At 40.7% G+C, this 25,344-nt stretch overlaps 1 protein-coding gene across 2 annotated transcripts in view; it reads left to right on the top strand.

Moving 5' to 3' along the window:
• Positions 1–1,804: 1,804 nt before the first annotated feature.
• Positions 1,805–25,344, top strand: part of ABTB2 (ankyrin repeat and BTB domain containing 2) — a 125,776-nt gene continuing 102,236 nt past the window's right edge. Inside the window, exon 1 of one of the 2 annotated variants that reach the window (XM_065754979.1) lies at positions 1,805–2,811. In XM_065754979.1, the coding sequence (XP_065611051.1) occupies positions 1,947–2,811 (865 nt within the window). In that variant the 5' untranslated portion in view covers positions 1,805–1,946. The remainder of the gene's footprint in view (positions 2,812–25,344) is intronic. The other variant, XM_065754978.1, reaches the window with a different exon arrangement.

Consider the following 25,344-nt stretch of genomic DNA (forward strand, 5'->3'; position numbering starts at 1 on the left):
TTGCCTTCTGCCATGCCCTGTTCTTCATTTGGCTGTTCTATGGCAAAGACAGTGAATTAACTCTAGAGAACATGGACAACGTGATGAACTTGTTCCATTGTGGATAAGTAATCTGTGGGAAATTAGGAAATGGTAGTAGAGACACCTTATTTGTCTCATCTTCTATTCTTTTTCTTCCCCTTTTCCCACGTACCAGAAATTTTTGCTTTTATCATGTGGAATGTCTTCACATTTAGATCTTTAGGAAGGAATATCTCTTCTACCTTTGAGGGTCTTCTGCTCTGTGGTTTGTCAGCTTTGGGAGAAGGTTGGTGATCTCACCTCAGTGAAGAGAGAAAGTTTTACCAGGTGGAGTATTGTTGTGTAAGAAAATACTGCCTGTGAAATACTGAAAAGGGCAAGGAGTTTAACTTCTGTCGGTGAGAAAATACCACGTGAGGGAGTTAAGAAAGCAGATACTGCTGTGAAGTTGGGTGATTTTTGTGGCGTTACGTTACTTGGCACTGTAGGAACAACAAACTGTGTGGGAGTAGTGGGGAAGTGTGATAATAAGAACAGTAGACAGGACATGTAGAAATGTAAAGCTGCACACAAATGCACAGCCACGTTTTCTTCAAATCACGAAGCTTCTACTGGCCAACTGTGTAGTGATCCTCAGCAATTCATGTTTAATTTTGTGACAGTAGCAGAGAACCTTAGAATTTTAGGGCAGGTTTTGCAAGTGGGCATTACAGGGCAAAGCACATAGGCCCTTTCGTGTCAGAGATGATGGATTGTTCTCCTTGTCTGATTTCTATTCTCATGGAGTTATATACGAAGATGGGTGTGGATGGGAAAGGAGGACACGTATGACCCAATGCGCTAGGCAGGGAGTTCACGTGTGGTACTGTTGTTTTCAGGAGGTAGGGGGCATTAAGGAGGTCAGGAAGTAAGCAAGTGAACTTCAGCAGCAGCGGTCCAGGCACCGCGTGGGAACAAAGCAAATTTAAGGAGATGAACTCCGCAGCAGCCCATGGTACCCGGGCTGGGTGGGGGGGGCCGGAGGCTCGAGGTGGTGCTGCCGCGTACGTGGCGCCGTGCTGCCGCCAGGCGGCGCTCTCGTCCCGCGCTGCCGCCTCCGAGCGGGGTGGGATGGGGGAGCGCACCCGGGCGCCGCTCGCACGGCGCGGTTCAAGGTCGGAGCAGTGTTAACGGCCGCACAAAGGCTCTTTTCAGCGCCCGGTACGCCGCTCCGCCGCCGCCCGCACAATCCCCCATTCAGCCGCCGGCACGACTCGTGCCCCGGGGGAGCCGAGCGGCGGGACCGAAAGGAAAGCGGGGAAACGCCGGGAGCCGCTTCGGAGGGCTCTCAAAGAAGGAGGGGCTTTTGAAGAAAGGATGGCGACCGCCACAAAGGCGGCTTTCTCTCGCATCTCGGTCCGTGCCGCTGCAGCGAGGCTGCTCCGTGCAGGCTGCCCCAGGGACGCACGCAGCGCTCGCGCTCCCGCAGCCGCGCGCCCCGCCGTCCTCGCGTCCCCGCCCACTTTGCAAGCCGCAGCCGCCCAGCTCGGATTTCACTGGCGGAGACGATCTCCGTCGGTTCCGCCGATTGGTGCCGCTCCGCGCAGCTCGTTTGCATGCGGCCGTGCGGGGCGCCCGGCGAAGTTGAGTCGGAGCGGCCGCAAAGCGTCCCGCCGAGCGGCTCGCGAGCAGCCCGCCTCGCGCCCGCCCCGGGCCCCCGCGAGCAGCCCGGGTGACGGCCCCGCCGCGCGCCGCTCCGGGGCGGAAGATAGCCGAGCGCAGCCGGCTCGCGGCATGGAGGTGGCCGGCCCTCGGCGAGCTCCCGCCCGCTGTGCTGCTGCTCGGCTGGCGCCGGGACCGGCGGCTCCGGCTCGCTGAGCGAGGGAGCGGATCTGCTCCGGCCTCACCTTTTGTGCGCCTCGCGTTTGTCCCGCCCCGTCTTTCCTATGGCTGGGATATACAGCTCTACTCTGAAGACCCTGGAGGATCTGACTCTGGACTCTGGTTATGGGGCAGGGGATTCCTGCAGGTCCCTCAGCCTCTCCTCGTCCAAGTCCAACTCGCAAGCCTTCACCTCTTCTCAGCACAGGGGCAACTGGTGGTACTACTCGGGCTCCATGAACAGTCGGAATAACAGCTGGGATACGGTGAACACGGTGCTGCCGGAGGACCCCGAGGTCGCAGATATCTTTTCCAAGTGCCCGAGGCTGCCGGACCTGGAGGAGTACCCTTGGACCGATGAAGACATCGGAAAAATACTCCGAAAGGCGAAGGGGGACGGAAGCGGCCGTCCTTTCTCTCTGGACGCCGTCAGGCGGCTCTCCCAGCTGCTGAGACGCGCTCTGATCCGCGTCTCCAGGGAGGCCCAGCGTCTCAGCGTCATGCACTCCAAGTGCACCCGCTTCGAGGTGCAGAGTGCCATCAAGCTCATCCAGAGCTGGTCGCTGGCCGAGAGCTGCGTGCTGGCCACCGTCAAGGCGCTCTCCCTGTACAGCATGAGCGCCGGGGACGGGCTGAGGAAGGGTAAATCGGCGAGATGCGGGCTCACCTTTTCGGTGGGGAGGTTCTTCAGGTGGATGGTGGACACCAGGATCTCGGTCAGGATCCACGAGTACGCGGCCATCTCTTTGACCGCCTGCATGGAGAACCTGGTGGAAGAGATCAAGGGTAGGGTTCTGGCGAGTCAGAGCCCTGACGGAGGCGGAGGGGAGATCTCGGCTGAAATCCTGGAGATGGTTATCAACAACGATGCTGAACTCTGGGGAGTGCTGCAGCCGTACGAGCACCTCATCTGTGGGAAAAACGCTAATGGTAAGGTCCAGCCCTTATGTCTGCCCTTTTTCATCTCAGCAAACGTTACATTAAAGTAGACACTTGCCACGCACTTGGTTCTTTTTCATTGGGTTTTGTTTTGTTTTGTTTTGCTTTTCATCTGAATTGTGTCCAAGTAGCATTCTGTACATGCATAAACTGGATGTCTTTACCAGACGGGAATGACACCGCTTTCTTAGGGCGTACCAGTTTATATGAGGCACAGAGGTGGTGGGAAGCCAAGCCCTGCTGACTTAACAGATGTCTCCTGACTTTCTACCAGCTGCTGCTGGGAGTGTTCTTGCTCAAACTGGCATGTGAACATGCTTCTTGGCGCTCAGAAGGCGAAATGTACGTTGCAAGATGCTCTTCTGAAAAATACAGTTACTGTTTTGAACAAAATTTACTTTGGTTTCCCGCCAATGTGTAATAAGTCACACTGACAGTTTCACAGTTTCGTCTTAAAGATGCTGTTCCCACATACGGCCTGGAGAGGGAAAACAACATTGAGGTCTTTTTTTTCCTTTGCGGTAGTGAATTTCAGTTTCTGAACAAAAATGTCTAACTGCATCTTACTTAGACTTACTTCTAGCTCACCAGAAGTCTGTGTTATAATTACATTCATGTCATAAACGAGCTTGTCCTTGGCTTGCCAAAATGAGTATGTGGGATGGTGCCTCAGTAATGAGAATAACATAGTGTTAGTGTATGTCTGTAACTTGTTCAGAAAGCACAAAAAGTTAAGCAAATAACCAGAGAGGAATGATGACTGATTAAGAACGGGGAGCAATTTGAAAGGCTGAAGTCCTGACAGTTCTGTTGAGAAACTGTACCATTTGTTTTGCATTGTTGTACTGAGGAGCACCTTTTTTTATGGGAAATGTAGAGGAACATTTAGTAGTAATCAGTAGTGTGTGTACCACACACATGTTCATGACCTTTGCTGGCCCTGTTATGATCAGACATCCTGCGCAAAGTACCATTCTGGTTTGACTGCATATAAAACCAAGTGTCTAAATCCTCTTCAAAAGGTAATCTCATAGCAAGAGACAAGCAAAGGAGCAGAATTTCCAAGGAACAATGATACATTGGGTGAATGTTGCTAATGGAATGCTTTGTAATGGAAGAGGTTGACTCCCTTGTCTTCTGCTCCATGGGTGCATTGACCACCCACTGTTACCCCTTGTCTGAACAGTAATGCAGTGGTTCAGGTCCCTAGTGCAGAGGGTGCAGTGATTCCTCAGTGCTGCAGCAGGTCAGCCTACTTCGTTCTTACTATGTAAGAGGATGGCTGCTCACAAACTGTCTCTCGTGCGCTCTGTCTGCACTCTGGTGATTATATTACTATATGTATGCGAAATAAATGCCAAGAGCCTGGGGTGCGCTCCTGGCTTTAGTGCAGGGTGTAACCATACAGGACAGACAGGTAGACATCTACTTCTTGAACTACAAATTTGATGCAAGTCTGTAAAGGTATGGGGATGTCTTGCCTTCTGCCAAGATGTTTGTCATAATCCTTTGTGTATTGTGGGAGTATTTGTCACCAGGTTCAAAAACAGGACTTAGTTCCTTCTCTTGTTCATTGCAAGGTGGAGTAAAATACTGAGGTTCTACAGATGAACTCAAGCTGTTATGTGTTCAGTGCTCCTGCCAGTTTCTATGTGTAAAAGGAAGTCAGTCCATTGCAGAGATTTGTTTTTTCTTACATATTTTTTTTTCTCCTTCTTAAGAGAGATCTTTCTTGGAGAAATTGCAGTGAATGAATGGAAGCTGATGCTTGTCGAGAGTATGAGTGACTGTGCAGGGAATGCTTATAAATATTCAAAACAGCAAATGGTCAGTTCTGATAACGCTTGTGTAGTGCAATAGCAAGCAGTCTTTGGCCATGGGGGGGTTGGCTTCTGTTGTCTCTTTTGTTGTTCTTGTCTTTCAGATCAATTCTGTCAATAGTTGAATGCTTTTTTTTTTTTTTTAAGTCTGAGAATTGAATCAAGCGCATGTGAAGGTACACTGTGATTTCCTGTGACAGACTGTCACAAGTATCTTACCTGACACAAGTCAGTGAAGCTTCTAAATGGCTTTCCTTGCAATTGTAAGATCACAATACGGATGCAAAAAGCTTGAAATAACTTGCTTATCCTTTCTCCCCACAGGAATTGTAAATTACTCATATTCACATCACTCTCCTCAGCTCTTTCAAATGATTTTGTCTTTAATTTAAATCTGAGGTATATCTAGTGTTAGAATAACTCAATTTATTCCAGAATAAGGAACAGTCTTCACTGCTTTACTGTCATCTTGGTTTCTTTTTACAGTAAGAACATTTCAATGAAGTACTTGTAAATTCTGAACTTGGCACGTGTTTGTTGGGTTTTGTCTTATAGTACTGAGTTTGATGCTAGAGATAAAAAGCTCTTAGCAGTTGAGTTCCATCTCCAGTCAGGCACTGCAATCTGTATGAAATCCTTGGCAGTGTACTGTGCAGAAGATTGCACTGGATTAATGGACCTTTATGGCTTTAAGATCTATTGAGTATAGTTTTAATTATTAGATCAGGATACCATGCCTCCTTGGAGTCTAAGAAAGAGTAAGTAAGTACATAAATCTTTCTAAGTTCCTGAGAGGCTAGTATTTAGGCCTGTTCTTCTTCTGCAACTAATCTTCCATCAAATGAAGTAGTCCAGTAGATATTCTTACGGCTTTGGAGGCTGAAAGCCTAGTGTTTATTACAACAAACGTGTTTTAATTAACACCTGGTGTGCGAAGAGTAAAGCTTAAAGCTCTGTAGATGCTTAAGGGGGATTTTAGTTTTATTTTTAAATAAACAATAATCTATGGTTTGTTTATTTATTTGTTTTACCTATGAATCTGTTCTTTAATCAACAATCTGTAGCGTCTCTGAGCTAGTTTCTGCTGCATACGTGAGTTCTGTCTTGGAAGGAGGAATGCCACCTGACTTTGTAGAGCTCTGAGGAGCTCCTTGGGTACATTACCACCCCCCAGGGCTAAGTACTTTTGGAGTCTGGGAGGGGTGTTGCAAAATAATGTGGTGGAAGTTGGAAGGAAAATGAAACATCTTTATAAGCAGCTGCTGAACAATGTAGCAACAGGAATGTTTCTTGTTTTTGTTTTGTTTTTTTTTTCCAAGTCACATTACTTGGCATATATGCTTCATTTTCCATTTTAAATTAAGTGGAGATGTGTGATATCCCTTGAGTTGATAAAGGAAAAGCAGAGAATGCATCCAGTAGTTTCACGGGGAATTTTACACATTCTAACTTGGAATATTAGAGTCAACTCATTTAAAATATTTGCTTGAGTTGATAAAGGAAAAGCAGAGAATGCATCCAGTAGTTTCACGGGGAATTTTACACATTCTAACTTGGAATATTAGAGTCAACTCATTTAAAATATTTGAGATGAGGGGAAATACAAACCGACCTTCGAAATGTGGTTCTTCTACTTGATGTTCTTGTATTTGACTGATGTGTAATTTGTTATATCTGAAGCTTTGACAGTTCAGATTCTGTTTTGATATTACTGTGTTATTAACAACAGTACTTAGGTTGTATTTAAGTCTCTGGTTATTGCTGAACACTCCTGCGACAGCCAATACACCTGCTGTGCTATTTTATGCATCAGCACATCCTGATGTTCTGTAGATGTAAGTATTGACAGATGTTGCTGAAAAAAAATAAAAAGGAAAAAGAAGAATTTAACTCAATAATGCTGTTTCTTCACATACCTCTTAGCTGAACAAATAGTGTGTTGTTTAGCCAATGAGCAGTAAAACTGGAGTCTGAAATGAACTCTATCTGTGTCTTGAGATATTTTTCTTTGAAAAGGCATTTTTCTTAGAAAATGGTAAGGGAAAGGGGGAAATATATTACCCTGCCTCACAGAAGCAAAAACTGACTCGATGGAGTTATTCCACAGATGAGTTTTTTTTACTGTGTGATACCAAAAACCACAGAACTGTCTACCAAATACCAAGCCAAGCTTGGATGTTGGGTTTAGAATCACTTATTAACCTTATTATTATTATTATAATTATATTATTTCTCACTGCATTAATATAGGTTAAAATTCATAGCTGATTTTAACATCAGACATTCTTTTTTCTTTGGAACAACGCCATTCTTAAAAATTACTTTTATAGTTATTTAACTGGTGTAAAATAAGTTTTACTTCAGTATAGTCTTGGTGCTGTACTGAGATCTAGTGCTGAAATAATAAATTTGTGACTTCTCAGTAAATGTCCTTTTGTTATCTGAACTGAACAAACCGGTGTGCTCATAAAGAGCCTCATCAATTTTAATAAGCTATCAGCTTCACAAGTACTGAGCAAAGCTGCATGCTGGGAGGGGTTTATTTTGGGGAATAGAGCTGCAACTGCCATCAGTAAGCAAGGCTGAGAAGAAATACAGCTGTACCTCAGCTTGCATACGAATCGTTTAAAATAAATAAACCTCCACATCTGTCTTCTGTGTCATATCAGGGTCTAACAGTAATGCATACATCTTAAGCAGTGGTTTGAAGCTCCTTGGTTATAGCTGTGAAGCACACAGCTGTGTCTAATCTCTGCTCTGGCCTCCCCTAATACTTGCTCAGCTTGCCTAGTAGATGTGGGACAGGATTTCATTTGCACCTGCTGACAAGCTAAGCCATCTTCTGATTGGGTGATAACTTCCTATGGGCTGGGGAGCCTCTCCTGCCCTTGCTGCTATGCATAAATGTCTTTGGGCTGATATGCTTTTGTATCATGCCTCTTATTGTGTGGGGGCAGGCTGAGGTACACTGACAGAAGAGTAGATAAAAGGTCCTCTTTTCCTCCACTAAAATAGGTAGGAAGATGTCCTTTGAGTTTCTGGGCATCTGGTGGCCTCATCAGTGCATTGGCTGAAAATCTAGAAGCCCAGAGAACGGTCATAAGTGGTAGGATGAGAGGAAATGGTCTCAAGATGCACCCGAGGAGGTTCAGATGGTTACCAGGAATATTTTGTTCACAAGAGGGTGGTTAAGCACTGGAGCAGGCTGCTCAGGGAAGTGTGGGATTCTTGGCCACTGGAGATATTTGAGACATGGACATGGCGCTAAGGGACATGCTTTAGTAATGGGACTTGGTTGGTCAGGATGATGGTTGGACTTGGTGACTCTGAAGGTCTTTTACAACTTATCCAACTTAGCTGATGCTGTGATTTTTAAAATGGCTGCTGATTCTCCAGCTTGTATGTAGCACAGCTGAGGCTCTGGTCTCACTATGTGACTTCTGTTCACTGGGTTAGGTTGAGTGAGTTGTGCTTTGCTCACATATATTCCTTACTAGGTTTCCTAGACAGGAAGGCGTTAGACCTTCATGCACATTTCCATGGCAAGTGAGATGGTTGTAACTATGATCTTGTTTGAATTTCAGCTTTGTTCACCTCTGTACAAACATGCTTTGGCGTATCTTGTGTACTTCCACTCCTACATGTTCAAGAATCTGGATTTATTTCCACAAATACACAGGGACGAATTCTCTGAGCCTAATGTTAGTGCTTGTGTATACATGCTCACGTCTGCTATAAATGCAAACCACTAGATGCACAATTAAAAATATAAACAGGTATGAATCTTGCTTATGTTAAAAGGGAGATCAAGTAAAGCTAAAATGCCTGTCACTTCTTTATAGTGGGTTTATATGTATATATTTATTTTTCAGGTAGTAAAACAAATAACCTAGTAATGCTGGCTTAAATTATTCTTTCATATTGTTGATATTGCACAATGACAATCAAATATGGATTCTTTCAATTCATTTGGTTGCAGATCAAGTGTTGAAACTCCCTCGGTTTGTAACTATCTACAAATGCTGATATTTGGATTTCAGGTGGAATCAGTGTTGATGACAACTGATTCTTGTGTAACTGATGAGCTAGAACTGTGCAGAAGGAACTTCTGGAATAAAAAAAAGTCTGTGTCCTATGGTATGCAGGCTGACATCTATTGCTGTTAGGATTGCTGCTAAAGCTAGGAGCGTGAACTAAGTACCTGCTTTTGAGACCAAGATGGAATTTGGATTGTGTTGTATAGCAGTGAATGTGTATGTAATAATTGGAGACCTCTTGCCTTTTTTTGCATGCAGAAAATGGGGACTGAGCTTTGAGTGCTTGTATTCTTAATCGTAAAATATTGTTTGGTTGTTATGTGTATTTTCTGATATTGAAATAATTTAATTGAAATCCTCTTATCTCCAATCTAGGGGAACTCATGCTGTACAGTCTGCTGTTCTGTCTAGACTGAGCCACAAGAGTGTTTTGTTTGTTTTGCAGTATTTTTTGTGCTTTTTTGTTGTTCCAGTGTTGTGGGTTTTTAAATCATTTTTTAATGTATACCACATAATTTCTCATGCAATTTGAAGCCTAGACTCATCTAATCCAGGGCGAGTTGATGATTGTCAGTGAACTTCCCTAACTGATTTCTGTCACTACAAATTTCCTCTTGAGCACTCGCCCATTGCGTGGCTGTTATGTATATTAGGATTGTTCAGAAATCTTAATTCTACTTGGTTTGGGTTTTTTCCTAAACCAGCTTCAGTAGTAACATAGGAAGTAGTGCATATTGAATAAATTATGTTAATGGGTAGACTTCAGTATTAATGTTGTAACACTTTCCTGCTTTAATAATTGATTTCTGCACCTATGCCTATTTGGTATATCTAGAGCTTCCTGCCTCTTCTGTTTCATTCTTCTGTCATGCTCACTAGCCTGGTGTTGCAGTGCATGGGTTTACAACACTGTGAGGCAGTTTAAGTTCATTAAACCTTGTGTTATATGAAATGTAAGGAGTGAAGTACTGAAAATACCTACCTCCAGTACACTGACTCAAATTAACTTATGCAATTACCAAGTTGCAGAGGGATGTGTGCTTTGGACTGAAGTATCTAGGTTACTTCTGAAAGAAAGCAGGCTCAAAACCTGCTCACTTACAATTGGAAAATTCAAACCAAAGATCTTAAGGTTGAATTCAAAGTAAATTCATTTTTAAAGGTACTTATGGCAGTGTAAGAAAATGGAAAAATAAAGCCTAAGGAATTACTGTTTTGCTGTGGTGTCCTTAATGTAAAATATAAAGTCATTAGGTATTTATCGTGAGCAATTATCTTGAGCCAGTGAAATTTAGAAGTAGGTTCTAAATAAAAACAAAACAGAACAACAACAACAAAAAAACAACCTTCTAGCTACTCATAAGTGTCCAGCAAATCTCTCAGCAATCTGTATTCCCTGAATTTTTAGAAACAATCTCTTATTTTGTAAATGTTAAGCTTTTCAAGTTAATACATGTGGTCAATGTTTACAGAAGTCTTCACACCCTTACAGGCTGAGCAGCTCTGCTTTGCACTCTTATGCTCTGGGCAGTGAATGGAAAACTACCTTGTGTTATAAGTTCTACTGCAACATGAGAAAATATCTATTTATGTTGAACTCTTGGTATGCATCCTGATAAACAATTATTTTTTATGCTCTTGTTTTAATGGTATTAATTTCCATGTTGTTTTGAACATATAAGTGCATGAGACTTGACATTCACTTAAATCTAAGCAAGTTTGTGATAGTAGTGAAACCAGGACTATGGTGACTTTATGGTTTCTTAATTTAGTTGTAACTCTGCTTCCCTCAGAGAACATGAGTTTAAAGAAATACTGTTAGACATAGTTTGGAGCATCAGTGCCAATTTAAGGACTGAGCTGTGCATTTGTGTTAGGAACACCTTTTAAATGAAGTCTTGTTAACAGTTCAGGCCTTAATCAGGGGAAAGCAACAATAGAGGAGAAGATGCACAAAACTGATAGGTAAAGTTAATGTTTGTTCCTTCCACCCAAACGCATCCAGACTTGCCTTTGGACTAGGTCACAAATAAAGCTGGGGTTGTGATCTCATCCTAGTACTCAGGAAGTCTTTGGCTTCAGTAGGTATGATCTGGTATGGTTGGCATGTTGAGTGAGGAGAGCTCAGCACTGGGACTGGCCAGCTACAGGCAGGGCGTGGCTGAGTGCTGTCAGACTCTAATTAAAGTGTCTGCCTCTGTTATACCTGCCTGCAGCTTCCTAGGGTTGTTGCAGCTTTTGTGGGCATGGAGTATGTGGACTAGAATTAGTAGTTTGAAAATACCTTCTGAGGAAAGGATACGCTGTAACTGCTGTCATCTTTATGGCTGTAAACTAAAGCTTAGTCTTTTAAATATGAGTTAAATGGAATTGCAAACTAGTAAGTCCTTCTCTATTAAAACCTACTTGCAATTTGCAGATGAAAGTAATTTAGAATTGTAAACTTCCTACTCATTTGCTCAAAACCTATTAATTATGTGATTTCCAGAGCTACAATCTGACTGATAATTTTTGTGGTGGTCCTCTAGGAGGAAGTTGCTTGGAATTGATCTTTATTATGGTCTTATCTCTGAAATAGATGCTCAGCAAAGCCCAGGTTGTGGGCTGTAATCCAATAATATATTTAAATTGGGTCATGTCAGTTGTTGTGAACGTGTTTAACTTTCTGTTGAATAAACAAAACTGTCTGGTGTTGTGTATGCACCTAATTTGGATAACCCTGGTTAGTTGTAAGCCAGAGCACTCATATGTCTTGTACTGGTTGTCCTGTTATTGCACCTGAACCATTTCTTTTTTAAAAATTGTTTGATGTTCACCAGGCTACTTGACCTGCTTCATGTCTCAGTTCACATCAGTACCTTCTGAAGCATACCATAAGGTTTCAGTCATTCAGTTGTGCTAAGAGCTTTCAGTCTGTGGAACAATAAGATCAGTAAATGGGAAAACATCTTAATCATCTTAGGTTGGTGTACATCGCTCATATTTCATATGAAGCTTTCCCTCTATTCACACTATGCTGTCTTACGCTTAGAAGATCCATCTTGGCTATTGACACATGATCTGCTGTGTGTGTGAAAGTGAAATTGATTTTGTGGAGGGTTTTTTTTTTTTTGGTTTATTTGTTTTTAGGGGAGAGCTGAAAAAACTAAGCTAAAACAGACTGCAACATTACAAAAAAGGTATCAATCAGGAGACTGCATTTCTTTCTTCCACTGCAAAAATGAAGAAGTCCTGATGTAAGCAAGAAAAAAAAAGTTCTAAAGTTGAGTAAAGTAATTGCTGTAGTTCTGCTGTAGTGACACCAAAATGTTTGAGATGATTAAGGGCATCTATGGTATAATCGTGGGCTAAGGACTAGAGCCAAATAAACATTTCAGATGAGCTTTTCAGTTAATGCATGTAGACTTAGAACAACTGGTGAATTTGCTAGGGGGTTATGTAAGATCAAAGTGAATGTTGTTTATGATATTTCAGGGATGAGAGGGAAGAAACACTATGAAAGACATAATCCACTTGTCGTTTTCTTTGGTGCTTATAATCTTGCAGTTCATGTTGGATCCTTTTATCACTTTTGTTTCTAGCCCAGTCTACAGACTTCTGACTGGGACCTGAAGAATAAAAAAGAAAACATGATTGTATGTTTATGCTGGAACTTCTTATGCATTAAAAAGCTAAACATTCAGAGACTTAATTATTATTTTCTTGGCCCTGTATGGCTGTGGATTTATTTTATTTCTTAATTCCAAAATGGCAGTGAATTGATTTTTCTCTAGTATTTACATTTTACTGCTGTTGAGAAAGCACATTACTCTTTCAGCTGAAGGTCAAGAGTTGAGTATTGGCAAATTGCTAAAGCAGGGAAATGGGCCAATTTAGCCTCTTATTCTTTCTTCAGAGTTTTTTTGCTTTTTGTTTTAATGTAATTTATGGATTTATTATAAATACAGTTGGTTTTTTTTGTTTTCTTATTTGTGTTTTTTTTGTTTTTGCTTTAATTAAATTACTATCTAATACACACTACAATACAAACTGATGTCAAAGCTAGTAGAAAGAAGCAGAAAATTCCCCCAAGACAACAGTTGTCTAGCTGCTTTTGGACAGTTCACTCATCTTTAACTTTGATTCTGTTTGGGAGAGTTGTTTTTCTTTTAACCTCTCTCTTCCACTTGAAATAGTCCACAACTTAGCCACCCATTTTGGCTGGGGAAGCAGTGTGGTTCTGTAGCTTGTGAGGAATGAGGGCATGAGGACGTGTTTCTGCTGTGGATATGTGTAAGTGCAGGAAGGCAGAGAGCACCCGTCTGTATGCTGTTACATCGGAGTGCTGTCTTTGAGGGTGTCTTTTTGTCACTTTTGAGTCTGACTCTTGCTGAAATTGATGTGGAACCCCTTACTGCCTTCTGAAAATGTTATCACAGCCTGGGTATCCTTTTCTTATGCTAAGAGAGAACCTTGCCTGTACAGAGTACACTGCTGTAGTAGGAGCAGGGAAAATATCTTGAATATTAGGAGAGTTTTTTGTTTGTTGTTTCTCCCTGTCAAGCTTATTTGAAAAGCCGGAAAGAAGTGCTTGGTCTCTTCAGGTTTCTGAAAGGATAATTTGGTTGTAAAGATGGGGAAATGTTTTCAAGCTCCATTGGCTTCTCATCCCTTTTAATTCTTCAGTATTTGTCAAAGAAACTTTAGGAGGAGATCAGTGAGAGCATACCAAATGCCTTGGATTATATTGCGTTTTTGTCACAGATAGTATTTTGGAGTGTTTTATTGTATGTTGAGTTTAGGAAGAGTTGTTAATGTGAACCATGAGAAATGTTACTATTGCACACCATAAATTTGTCCTCAGAAATACTCATCTGTTTATGCACCACAAATGGTTGAGAGGTTTCCTTTCTTTCTTTTTCTTTCTTTCTTTATTTTTTTTCAATTTTCTTAGTTAATATCACAGGTCTAAGCAAAATGTTGAGGATGTATAATAGCACAAGAGGTGCTATATAACTAAATTTATTTCCTTTTTGGGGGGTGGATATAATGTCTGGTTAATTGCATACTTAATTTCTGCTCTTTAATTCTGAGTGTTATCTTTCCTCTCAACATACGTGCCCTGTTCTTGTCCTGAGCTTAGACTAAACAAAACTGCCAGGATAAGGATCATAAAAATCTCTCCAGATTTGAACTCATACTGTTATGGTCTTAGTATGGATTCTAGTACTTTTAAGTTGTTATTTCAAATTTATAAAGTGTCTTTGGATACTTACACTGAAGTGATTGTTTAATTTTGAGTGGGTGGAAGAAGATGGATAGCTATAATAGTAAGCAACCAAGACATATTAAAAACAACTAATAAAGATAAACCATTTCCTTATATTGTCAATACACGAAGACATCTAAAGCTTGTCTATTGGTTTATGGATTTTCTTCCAGGAAGTGTCATGCAAAGTTCTCTTATGTTTTGACAGTACATGTAGAAGTTTTGGCTTCAGTAGATATTACCTTATCAGTTTTGTCTGAACCGTTGTGATGCTCGAGGGTGATGACAGTAAGACCAGCAAGCAGGAAAACTGACAGAATTGTTCACAAGGAACTGCTACTGAAAGCAAGTTCAGGGTGTCTATGAAAAGTACTGCTTACTTTAAAGTTTAATCTTGCCAGTGAGAAAGGAATTGCTTCCCTTAGGTTTAATGGGCCTCTGATCAGTATCCAGTGCAGCAAATACTGCCTCTTTTCCCCTGATTATTACTAGAGTTTTTCATCTTTTGAGGAAGAAAACAGCCCTTTGAAAATGTTCTATTCATCAAGAAGCTTTATGCTTCTTTTGACTTCGAGGTGAGTATTCAGGACATGATTACATCAAATTCTTGTTATTTGTGAAAACGAATTGAGATATGAAGGAAAAAAACCCTGATTTTTTCTTAAGAAAGTTTAACTAAATTCTAAATTAACAATCGAATCTTAATTTGTGAGGCTATTTGATCTTGCTGTGACTCAGTATGCTCTGTAGTAAATGCAGGGAGTTTTCAGTTTAAGCATTTGGCATGGATATAGTTAACCCGGCTCCCTGGACAAATACAGGTCTTCAAACATATGCTCATAAATCTCTTGTCAGTGTGCGTAATTGCACTTATGGCTGTAACTACATTATGACACACTGAAATGTTTGTTTCCTGCACTACATGTGCATGAGTAGAAAGAAGGATGGTTGATTTGGTTGCTGTTTTGTGATTGCTTCGTGCAGTTACTGCAGGGGATATTGACAGACTGAGGGTACTATTCCTTGGAGCTTCCACAGTGTTGGCTGGGAGACTGTATGGCAGCCATTAAGGGTAGAGGCAGTGGTGAGCACCATGCTTCATGCTGTAAATTTTCTGTCGCTTTGAAAAAATAACTTCTGCTGAGGAAGGAAGAACAGACTGTGACCTGTGAAGATGCTGTGGACCTTGCATTTTCTCCCAGAACATAGTTTTGTGAATCTCTAAGTTCCAAACAATTATGTCTTTATTTTTTTATTTTTTATACTTTAAAATGATTATGTCTTTAGAGGTGTAAACAGAAGGTGGCAAAGGCAAGAAGAAAATGGATAAGAGTTGCTAACTAGGCTTGATGGACTCATGCAGCGTAAAAGCTGGATCACAGTACTCTGTTTGTTTACAAGTGCTGTGGGACCAGAGCTTTTCATTATGAAATATGGCAGTGGCTCATCAGTTTTAGTCTGTGATTCATTATAATGGCAAAGGTATGATTTTACTCATCAGAGAGGAGTAGGTTGTTTCCAAAGGAGTTGCCTGGGATCTTCCACTGAAATCACTTGGACTGAGGCCACTTGTGTGCCTGAGGTAGTTTTGGTTCAGTACATTGCACTGAAAGCTGCTGGGCTTTACAGCTCAAAGTGGGAGAAGCTTTGATGGTCGTCATGAGTAATACTTCCTTCCTTCTGTGCCAAGGACCAGCAGGACATAAAGCATCCATATGCTGACATAGTTCTGTAGATTCACCAGTGATCGAATGACTCCAATTTTTTCATTTTTACATGCTTTTTTCATGTTATCTGTTGAAAACGGTGTGTGATTTTCCATACGCCCCCCAAGTTCTGTCGGGGCAGGGCAGTACAGAGTATTTTACAAAAGCCACTCAAGGAAGATTCATGCTAACGCTATATTTCCTGTTGGAAAGCAGCTCCGGAGTTGTTTCTGGCACCTTTTCCCTGTGTATATAATCTTGGCTCTCAAAGTTTTGTTGCTGATGTGAAATTGCAGTTTTCGTCACAGGTTATTTTGTGGGATGATTTATGTGCTGCATGTCAATAAATCTGGGGAGAGGGCTATTATGCTTTGTCTTTAAATAGTCCCAGTGAGCTGTCACTTGCCGGAATGAAGTGATAAAACTATGAGTTTTCTTATTCCTTGACAGCAGTTCAGAATATTGTTTTCCTTTTGTAGTATGATGATGTATATGTAGGGCTGTGTGCTTGTGAGTTTTGATTTTTTTTTTTCTTGTGTACACTGCAAAAGGCCAGAGCTTCCCTAAGGCAAGCACAGTTTATAAATCAAAATTAATATAATTTATTAGCCGGAAGGTAACCCTTTCCTGTAGCCAAGACTTAGATAACACATATGTTATGGAAGAAGATACTAAATTGGCACAGGGCATTGGGCCTACCACCATCTGCAGAGCCTGTCCTCCAATTTTCTGCTGTTGCCATGGGCTGCAGACTCAGACAGGAAATCATGGTAGGATGGGAAAGGGTCCAAAATATACAGAGCTAGTATAAGGTTTGCAGTTAAAAGAGAGTCAGAGAACAGGCTATCTGTTCTACTGAACAGGCAGGGTAAAGTAAAACTGGCTTGTGTGTGCATGCGCATGTGTACTTTAAATGTCTTTTTATATTTTATATGCTTATTTTTTGAAAGCTTGAATTTTTTCCATGTAAAGTAATGTGTATAATTTCAAATGATCCGTTTATATGTGAGGGGCCTGATTCAACCAGCACTTAATTGGCCACATTGACCTGACAGAAGAGTAAAGCAGCAGAGAATCAGGCCACCAAAGTATATGAAGTAACCACGGAGGTTTGCCTTTGCGCATCAAACAGAAGAACAGTCCCCTGCCACTGCTTCCTTTCTGTACATGGTCTGTGAAGAGACTCAGGGTATTAGCTTAGCAGAACTGAATCTCTGATGCTGTCCGTCTTACTATGGACTCCCTAGGAAGGTCAGAAAGGCTTGTTTCCTCATCTGGTGTTTGCATGAATGTTTGTCCTCAGTGTTAATGCTGGGAGCTGCTGCATGGTGTGCAGCAAATTTTTGTATCTGAATTCTGCTAGAGGTCCTGCTCACATAGAGTAGCAGTTAAGTATTTGGAGTTATCAAGGGCCACACCTGATGGAGTGAGCTCAGGACCTTCTGATTGCTGTCTTGATCAGGAATTGTGTGACAGCAAAGATGAGGAGTAGCACTGAGACATCGCAGTCTTACCAAAGTACTGTTCTGATGTGAATCTTGTTCTTTAGCTTTTTGGCCATGTAGTGGCCAATTTCAAATGTATAGCAAGTCTCATATCTCCCAATCAGTTTGTCACTCTGCATGCTTAACATCCATAACTGCATAAGGAAGATTCAGTGGGAAGCGTTAGCTTTCTTTATTCTATTAGATGGTTCTTCTGTGTACAGTGTGTGTGTGGGGGGGAAGGAATAGCTTCTTAACTTCCTACATGCACAGCAGTTATCGAGGTAAATATGTTTGGAAACAAATTGCCAGGTTTCAAAATTTTCCCAGTGATAAACATACTTTTTTTTTAATCTTGCTACAGAAAAGTGGAGGCACAGGAGATATTAGGCAATTCTTATGTTCAACAGACATAGCTAATAAGTAGTCAGAGACTCCCATGTGAGTAGTTTCTAATACATGATACTAACGTGATTGTATTAATTTTGTTTTCTGCTTTTTTTAGTATTCTTGTCTGTCTTTAGAGACTGCATTTCAACTAAACCTTTCTAGGGCCAGTTCATCTTCTGATCCTGAAGCGATGCTGTAAGATACCGTATTTTTCACTTTTTGTGACAGTTGAGCTTGAGGAGCTGTTTAATGTCAATTTGAGGACTAACTCTTTAATTCTTAACTAATTTGTTTGAGGTTGATTAAAAGCATTCATAACTTCAGATGGAAACTTAAAGAGTATTTCTTGATGGAGTATAGGTCACACACTTAAGTATATTTCTACAAAAAAACGCTAGATCAGAATTTTAACTCAAGTTCTCCTATGTCTCAGGTCTGGTGTAGAGGAGTACTATTTGGATGGGAAGTGAAGGACTTTGTAATAATACATAATGTGAACACTTTGTTTAAAGTTTCTGATATAATTTTGAGAAGCTTTGGGTCTGGAAGATTAGTTAATATCACTGAAATATTTCTTTTATGGTGTAAGTCACTAGAAGAAAAGACAAGAGCTTTTCATCTGAAACCATTTTCAATTAATGTCAATTTCACATTTTTGAAAGAGAGAAAACCTAGGGCAAAATGAACTAGCAGGAGAATAGTGTGTAATGTCTGCCAATAAAACAAGAATGTTGGTGCTTTCATGTGAAACTTGATTATCGGTAGAGCTATGAAGTAATTACCAGATGAGAAAAAAAGTAAATACTTAAGAGAAAACTGGCATTTAATCTACTTTTGATCATTTGAATTTCAGAGCTGCTGATTTGCTTCAGCAAGGCTGTTTTGTGTGGTGTGCAGCTTTCTGCAGAAAAAACTGTGTTTTGTTATCATTTTCTTCTGGGAAAGATTGGTAAACAAGAGTTACTAGAGTCTGAATAGATCATGAAAGGGGATTCTGGACCTCACAAAACAAAGTTTGAATTATTTCTTCTAAGCGTCCTTCTAAATTTGACTGAGTTAATATAATGCACAATTGATATGACATTTGTCTTCAGCAGGCCATATGTCTCTGACATCTGAGTGTCATGAATCTTGACTAATGCCAGTTTTACTTCCTTATAACCCTGAACAGACGGTGGCATAGTTAATAAAAATTCTGTGACCGCTTCATTGCCATTTAATGTGGAAGAAAATGAGAGTTCTGATACCTAGCCCGGATGGTCTGCTGTTTCAGATAGTTTCAGCCATAGTTTAATGGTAATAGCTGAATTTGGCTGAATGGAATCCCAAAGAAGACATCTGGATAGATCACAGGGTTGGGGATAGCAGTGTGTTTTCTTTGAGCTGCAGGTTGAATTCTGGGATTAATTGCTTTGGAGAGCATGGTTTTCTTATCTGTCATCAAGACAGTAAGCAGAATAACCTAGAAGTAATTTACTGCTCTGATAGCAAAGCTGCTGGTGTGCCTGAAGATCAGAACACAACTCTTCAACTTGTATTCCCTTAACAGATGATGGGAGAGAATAATTTCTTCATCAGTTTTTAAATTAATCATTGAAAGGATGATTTGTCTTAACTGAAAAATAATAATAACACAGAGTGATGTGCTAGTGGCATGTTTTGGATTGGCAGAATAGAAGCTCTGCAAACTTGTGCTAAAAACCTGAACTAAAACTTCTCACAGGCTCATACACATTTCTTAATTCTGACTGAAGCACAAGAGGCTGTTTCATTCTCCAGGCTCTTTGCAGCAGTAGCTTTCATCTGGCTGTAAGAGCTGCTTCCTGCTTGCTTTAGTTGTATGTATAGTCCCTTTTCAGCTTCAGAGCAGGAGTATGGTGAGTTTTGCATGTTACAGTGCCAAACGTTGCTGGATGCACTAGTGATGTATTTATCAAGAAAGAGACTGAATCAACAAATTAATCCCTATTAGGAATAAAAATTAACCTAGTCAGGGTATAACCCTGGGGCTAGGATCAGTGAAGAAGTCTGCTTCATGACCCTGTTCTTTCTAGCTGATGTTTTCGAGTGCATTGATTTTTTTTTTATTTTTATTTTTTGCTTTTTTTTTTGTGTATGTGATATAATCTGGAAAAGACTCGCTGACTTTTTCCTTTTTTCTTTTCAAATTGTAAACTATCTCAGCCAAGCCATCTGTCTGAGTCTGCAGCAGCGTATTGTATTGCTGAAAAGTGTTCTAGCAAAGCATCGTAATACTGAAAAGTTTGAGCTGATTCTACATTAAAAGAAGTGATCCAAAAAGCTGCTGCTGATTTATATGTGAATGCTGCCAAGTATTTCTCTGATGAGAGTACATAACAAAGAAGTGCTCAAGTGATTGAGTAAGGCTGATTTGAACAATCTGTTGTGTATTATAGCTCCCTCTGATATTCCACAATTGCGAGAAGCTACTGTCACTTGTATTTTCAATCTGTGTTTTGCTTAGGGGGGCAAGATCTTTTGTTCTCAAGTCCCTTGAGCCAGCTTGAGGGGAGCACACAATACTTATTGCTTAGAAGTATTCATGAAGCTGGCCTAGCTTTGTCTGACTTTGTCACCCATAGCGATTTCCACAAGAAGACAGTAAAAGTGGTACTTGATATTTGCCCTAGTTAGGAACTGCAAGACAAATTTTGATTTGAGTTTTGTGTCTGAGTGTGTATATGAATTAATAATCAGTTCCTTTCCTAGCCTGGATACTTTCCTAGGTGTTTGTGAGAAGATTGCTTATTCAACATCTGTAAGAATGTATAACATTCATCATATATAACTGGTTCATCTGAGGACACTTTTCTGTTGTTCAGGGGCAACAGGTTACTTTTTGTGCCTGTTAAGTGATGAACAGCGTGAGCTTTAAAGGACTCGTGTGGGAGTGATTTCTTTCACTTCTTGTGATTTGCTGTTGAAGAGAAATGAAGCAGTTTATATAAAGCAGCTGCTTTCTTTGGATGAAAATCAGCATAACACATTAAGGAACCCATTAATCACTGAGTTTGACCTTCATTCATTATTTAAAATACTCTTTGCATCTATTGTTCAGACCAGAATGCCGGGGAAGCTAAGAAATATGTTGTGTATTCAGATCTGCAGGTTAAGAGCACCAAATTCAGGTTTGCTCCCAACTGTATCTTCAAGAACTTTTGAGGTATTGGTTCTCCTTTTACTCATTTTTAGGAGTAGAAGATGACTGTATAAATACCTGCACAAATAGAGCTGCTGTGAGTTCTCATCTTGATCTGGAGTTGTCACCTATACATTTTTGTCCTGGGGTAGCAGCTTCTCTTTGTTTGATCCTTGCCAAGAAAAAAGCCCTCTCTTTCTGGCAAGTCTTTCAGGGGGGAAAATGAGAAGTAAACTCTATTTTCCATCTCCTCTCTGCAAAACCCCTGCTCTCTATTTACAAAAGAACTTATTCTGTATTTAGACTCAAAGTTTTGTGGGGCAGTGTCTTTCTTATCACTAGATCTACACAGGGAGTAAACATCACAAGAGTTTACTACTTTGTAATTAAGTTAACTTGCTGCAGAGATTTTTTGGATACTGCGGGTAAATGCTTGGTGATCAACTGTTAAAACATATTAGTTTTGAGGTGGGGGAAGGAGTCAGTAGGCAATGATTCAAAAAGACTGAATGATTTGTTCAGAAACTTGTGCTATGATTGCATAGGAGCATGGTACAATCTACTATTCTGGAAATCAAACTGTAATCATAACCACAGGATCAAGCTTCATTCACCTCTTAAGGAAGGTACTCAATCAGTGTTTTCATTTTATTGGGGAGGTACAGTCAGGTTTGTGGTGTTGTTTAATGTATAGTAGTTCGTAAAACTGACAGCCTTAATTGGATGTAACAGTTAGTAGAAGCATATGGGGTGAACCAGAATGAGATCTCTTGGGATCTGAATTGCCTCTTCTCTTAAAATGCTTATGGCTTGTTGCAGTTAGTAACTGAGGTTAAGACTGACGTGGTAATAATTTTGTTTGAATAATGACATTGGTGCAGCAATGCTAACGAGCTGTAATTTGCTGTCTATGCTACTTGTTGTGGACTGGACTTGTGAATTTATTTTACATCTAGGATGACTTCTGTCTGAAGTAGAGGTTGTCTGTGCCTACAGTAATATAGTAGATCAGAATCTGACCTTATAGCGCTGCTTTCCCACAACTGTTGTGCTGCAATAACACAGCTGTTGGTGCATTTTTTCCAACTGGCTGCTTTGGGAGACATTATTTTTTGGCCTCAACATCCTAATGCAAGTAATCAGCCAGTCTTTGATAACAACATTCAGATGGAGTGGGTTGTGGTGTTGAAGGCATTAAGTGTTGCTTAAGTATGTCTTTCTGCTCCAAATGTTCAGGCTTTTAATGAATTTTAGATTTATTTTTATGGATGCTGAATACTACACTTCCACCCTTTCTTTGCCCCTATATCTTTCTCAGTTTATGATATATTAAGACAAAAGTTGCACTTGGGGAAGGAATGAAATGTTTCATATTTATGTTTTTGTGAGGTTTTTTTTTCCTTTATTGTCATTGATGCATGCTGTTACATCCTGCATCTCCACAGATATTGGAGAAGTTGCATGGACGAGCAAGAAATTCTTCTGAGTAGCTTTGATTCATTCATTGTGAAACTACTGTGAGCTTCTGAGTTAGACCCAAGAGTAGAAGGAGGAATATAAATTATTATATTGGGAGATGGAAATTGTGTCTGTGCTGCTTAACTACTTGGTCACAATAGAATCACTAGATTGCTGATTTGGAGGATCTCCTGCAGGTCATCTAGTCGAACTTCCTACTCAGAGCTGCACTGTTACCTGAAGCAGATCATGCAAGCAATGACTGAGCTTTGCTAAACCTTGAAAATATCCACATGGAAGATGTCACAATTCCTGAGCAGCCTACTCACTTTTTAGAGCATCCAGGTCCAGCCTGGCCCTCCCAAGCCACAGAAGGTGGCTGATTCCCCTCAATGCTCCACTTGGTACTCCTGAGAAGGATTTGACTACCTAATTTTTATAGCTACCCTTCTGGTAGCTATAGGCTGCTTTTAAATCACCTCTTAGTGTCGTCATACCCAGCCCATACAAGTTCAGCTCCCTCATCCTCCCCTTGAGGGCTTTTCTTTCTAGGTCCCTGGCCATCTTCAGGAAGAACCTTCTGCTTGTCTCTCTGCATTTTATCTGCATCCCTCTTGATTTTGGCAGCTTACACCAGTCATTTACTGAATGTGTCACATAATGTGTTAGTGTCATGTCATCTTAGTTAATTTACTATGCTGTTGTTTGTACTGGAGGAACACCCAGTAAGCCTGGCTGCAGAGCATGCTTGCCTTGACTTGGATGCCAGCCTTTCATTAGGCATCATTGTAGGGCCCAAGAATTTCCAGTGCAGTCAGACAGAAACAAGTGTGGGAGGATGAAGTATTGCATGACAGGCCTGTGGCAAGGTGAGACAGTCTGGGCTGGTTCGGTCCAGGCCTGCCACTGACAGCCTCCTCCAGAGCCTAGGTGCACATGTATGGTGCTGCTAAGTTCCTAGCCTTGATGGGCTGCATTGGGCCTGATTGTCGCTTTTTGTACAGTATGGCAAAAAACAGGCAGAATTCTCTGTCTGCCCGAGCATAAAACCGAGACAGCACTCTAAGGAGTCTCCTAAGAGAAATGAAATCATCACTGAAGTGAGAATACACTTGCCATGAGTAGTGTTTCCTGAGTTTTCTTGTAGCCATTCATATAATTAAGGCTATTTTTGATATTTAAAATCTGAAGTTTTCTCAGTGCCAATCAAATACTACTACAGACTTCTTGCAGACTCCTTTACCTCTCTCAGCTGAATGGAACTATATTGTCAGTTTATTGCAGTGTATCAGAGTATCAGTATTTTCACTGTCCAGATACCTGCAAAATCAATAGCTCTGAAATTTGGTCATGTGGTCTCCTTGTGGCTGAGATCTAGTTTCAGGTGATGATGTCTCTTCCCTTACCTTCCTGTCCATCATAAACAGTGTTGAAGGCACAATCTGATTTCATGTAAACATAATTTTCAACTTGAGAGATAGGCGAAGTGTTTTCTGTGCAACTGAAGTACTAAGAAGCAAATAATTTAGTTTCACTATGGTTTATGACGAATTCATGAACTAAAGACTTGCTCATTAGTTCTTTAGAAAATGTGGCCCCAATATCTTCTGTCTTCTCCATACACCAGTTGCCAACAAAAGCAGGTACTGGTTTTTATCTTAACCTTATGCAATTCTAACAAGTATCGCTCACAAAAATGAAATTGTTAATGTATAGAGAATTTTAGGTCAATTTAAACAGCAGTGCTGTGATTGTGCAAGTTGCAGTGTACTCATGCCTCTCTTTTTTCATCTTTCCATTGTTTTGTTTCTCAATTATAAACTTCTGGAGAGAGAGTGGGGTGGAGACTAAAACACAAAATCCCATTAGCTGTGACAGTACTGGTTCTGGATGTGGGGGTCTCTTCTGAGGCTGGTAGTACCGGTGGGAAGGAAGTCAAGACATCATTTCAACACACTTAAAAACTTGGAAGTGTCAGCAGAGGTGATTCTGAGTAGCACATTTTGTTTACCAGTGAGTTACGGACAGAAAATGTTGGTATAAGCGAAGAAATGTTTTTCTCTTGAGGAGTGCAACTAAGTCAAGTTTCCAGGTAGCAAGAGGAATCTTGCTCCCTACTTATAAACTCATGCCCATTTTTCTCTAAATGAAATAAACTCTCTGTGAAATTGCTACTCAGAAGTGACCTCACTGAGGTTGTTTGCTCAAGCTCTTGGCTGTTGGTTTTGAATACTGAATGCGGTAGGCAGAGTGCAGCACAAAAACCCTATAAGCTAAAGAATAAATGAGGTGGTGTTGTCCATCATTCCAAAATATTCCCTAATTTTTCTCTGCCTTTGATTCAAGAAATGATGAAAATGGTATTTTAATGTTGTGTTTACTAGTTGCACCCTACCAACTGAAGGCTAAAGAAGGGGCTCTGTGTAGAATATTAAACTACTATGAGGTTAACTGTGCTTCAGTATTTCATATTAACCAAGTAACCGTAGTGGACTACTTAAATACAGACATTAGGAAAAAAAAATCCTTCACTATTCTAAGTCTGCTGCCAGTGAGTCTTTGAATTTAGGTAATTTCATGAATTCAGAGGTAGAATTTATTTTTCCTTCATCAGCTAAAATAACAATGAAGCTGAACTTGGTGTATTTATATAACGGAACACAGGATCCCTGCCCTGATGGTTTTAATCAGTTCCCTTGCTATGTGGTAATTAGAGGTTCTCTCCCATGGTTCTGTTTTTACTTAACTCTCAGAATGTGTAGCCAGTTTAAGTTCCCAGAGATGCTTGCAACTAATATTGTCTCATTTACATACAGATTATCCAGAGGGGACTCTTAAACACACACTCACATTACAGAAACACAGACTTTCGTATTCAGAGAATAATGTTCTTCAGTAAAATGCTGTCTTTTGTGAGCAACTAATTCATTCCACTCAGTGGATGTGACCAGCTCTTTCATTCCTTGCTCACAAGGATTCAGAAGCTGGAGAGGGCTGAGAGCCAGGCTTGGCTCTTTGGTGTGCCACTGGTTGCAGCTTTGCTATTTTAAAAGTACATCCCTGAAATCAGATTTAGACTGTAGATTTGCTATGGAGAAACCCATATGCAGTACAGGTCAAGAAATGGTCCACCGCTTCCTCTGACTACCTGAGCATCAGTGGAAAAGATGTTGTGGCAGAGTTCTCATCTTTATGTAGTATCTAATTAGTAGATAATTCTT

This window comes from Cyrtonyx montezumae, unplaced genomic scaffold, assembly GCF_038088225.1.
Source record: "Cyrtonyx montezumae isolate F1298 unplaced genomic scaffold, pur_monq_1.0 scaffold_10, whole genome shotgun sequence".
In the NCBI taxonomy this organism is placed as follows: domain Eukaryota; kingdom Metazoa; phylum Chordata; class Aves; order Galliformes; family Odontophoridae; genus Cyrtonyx; species Cyrtonyx montezumae.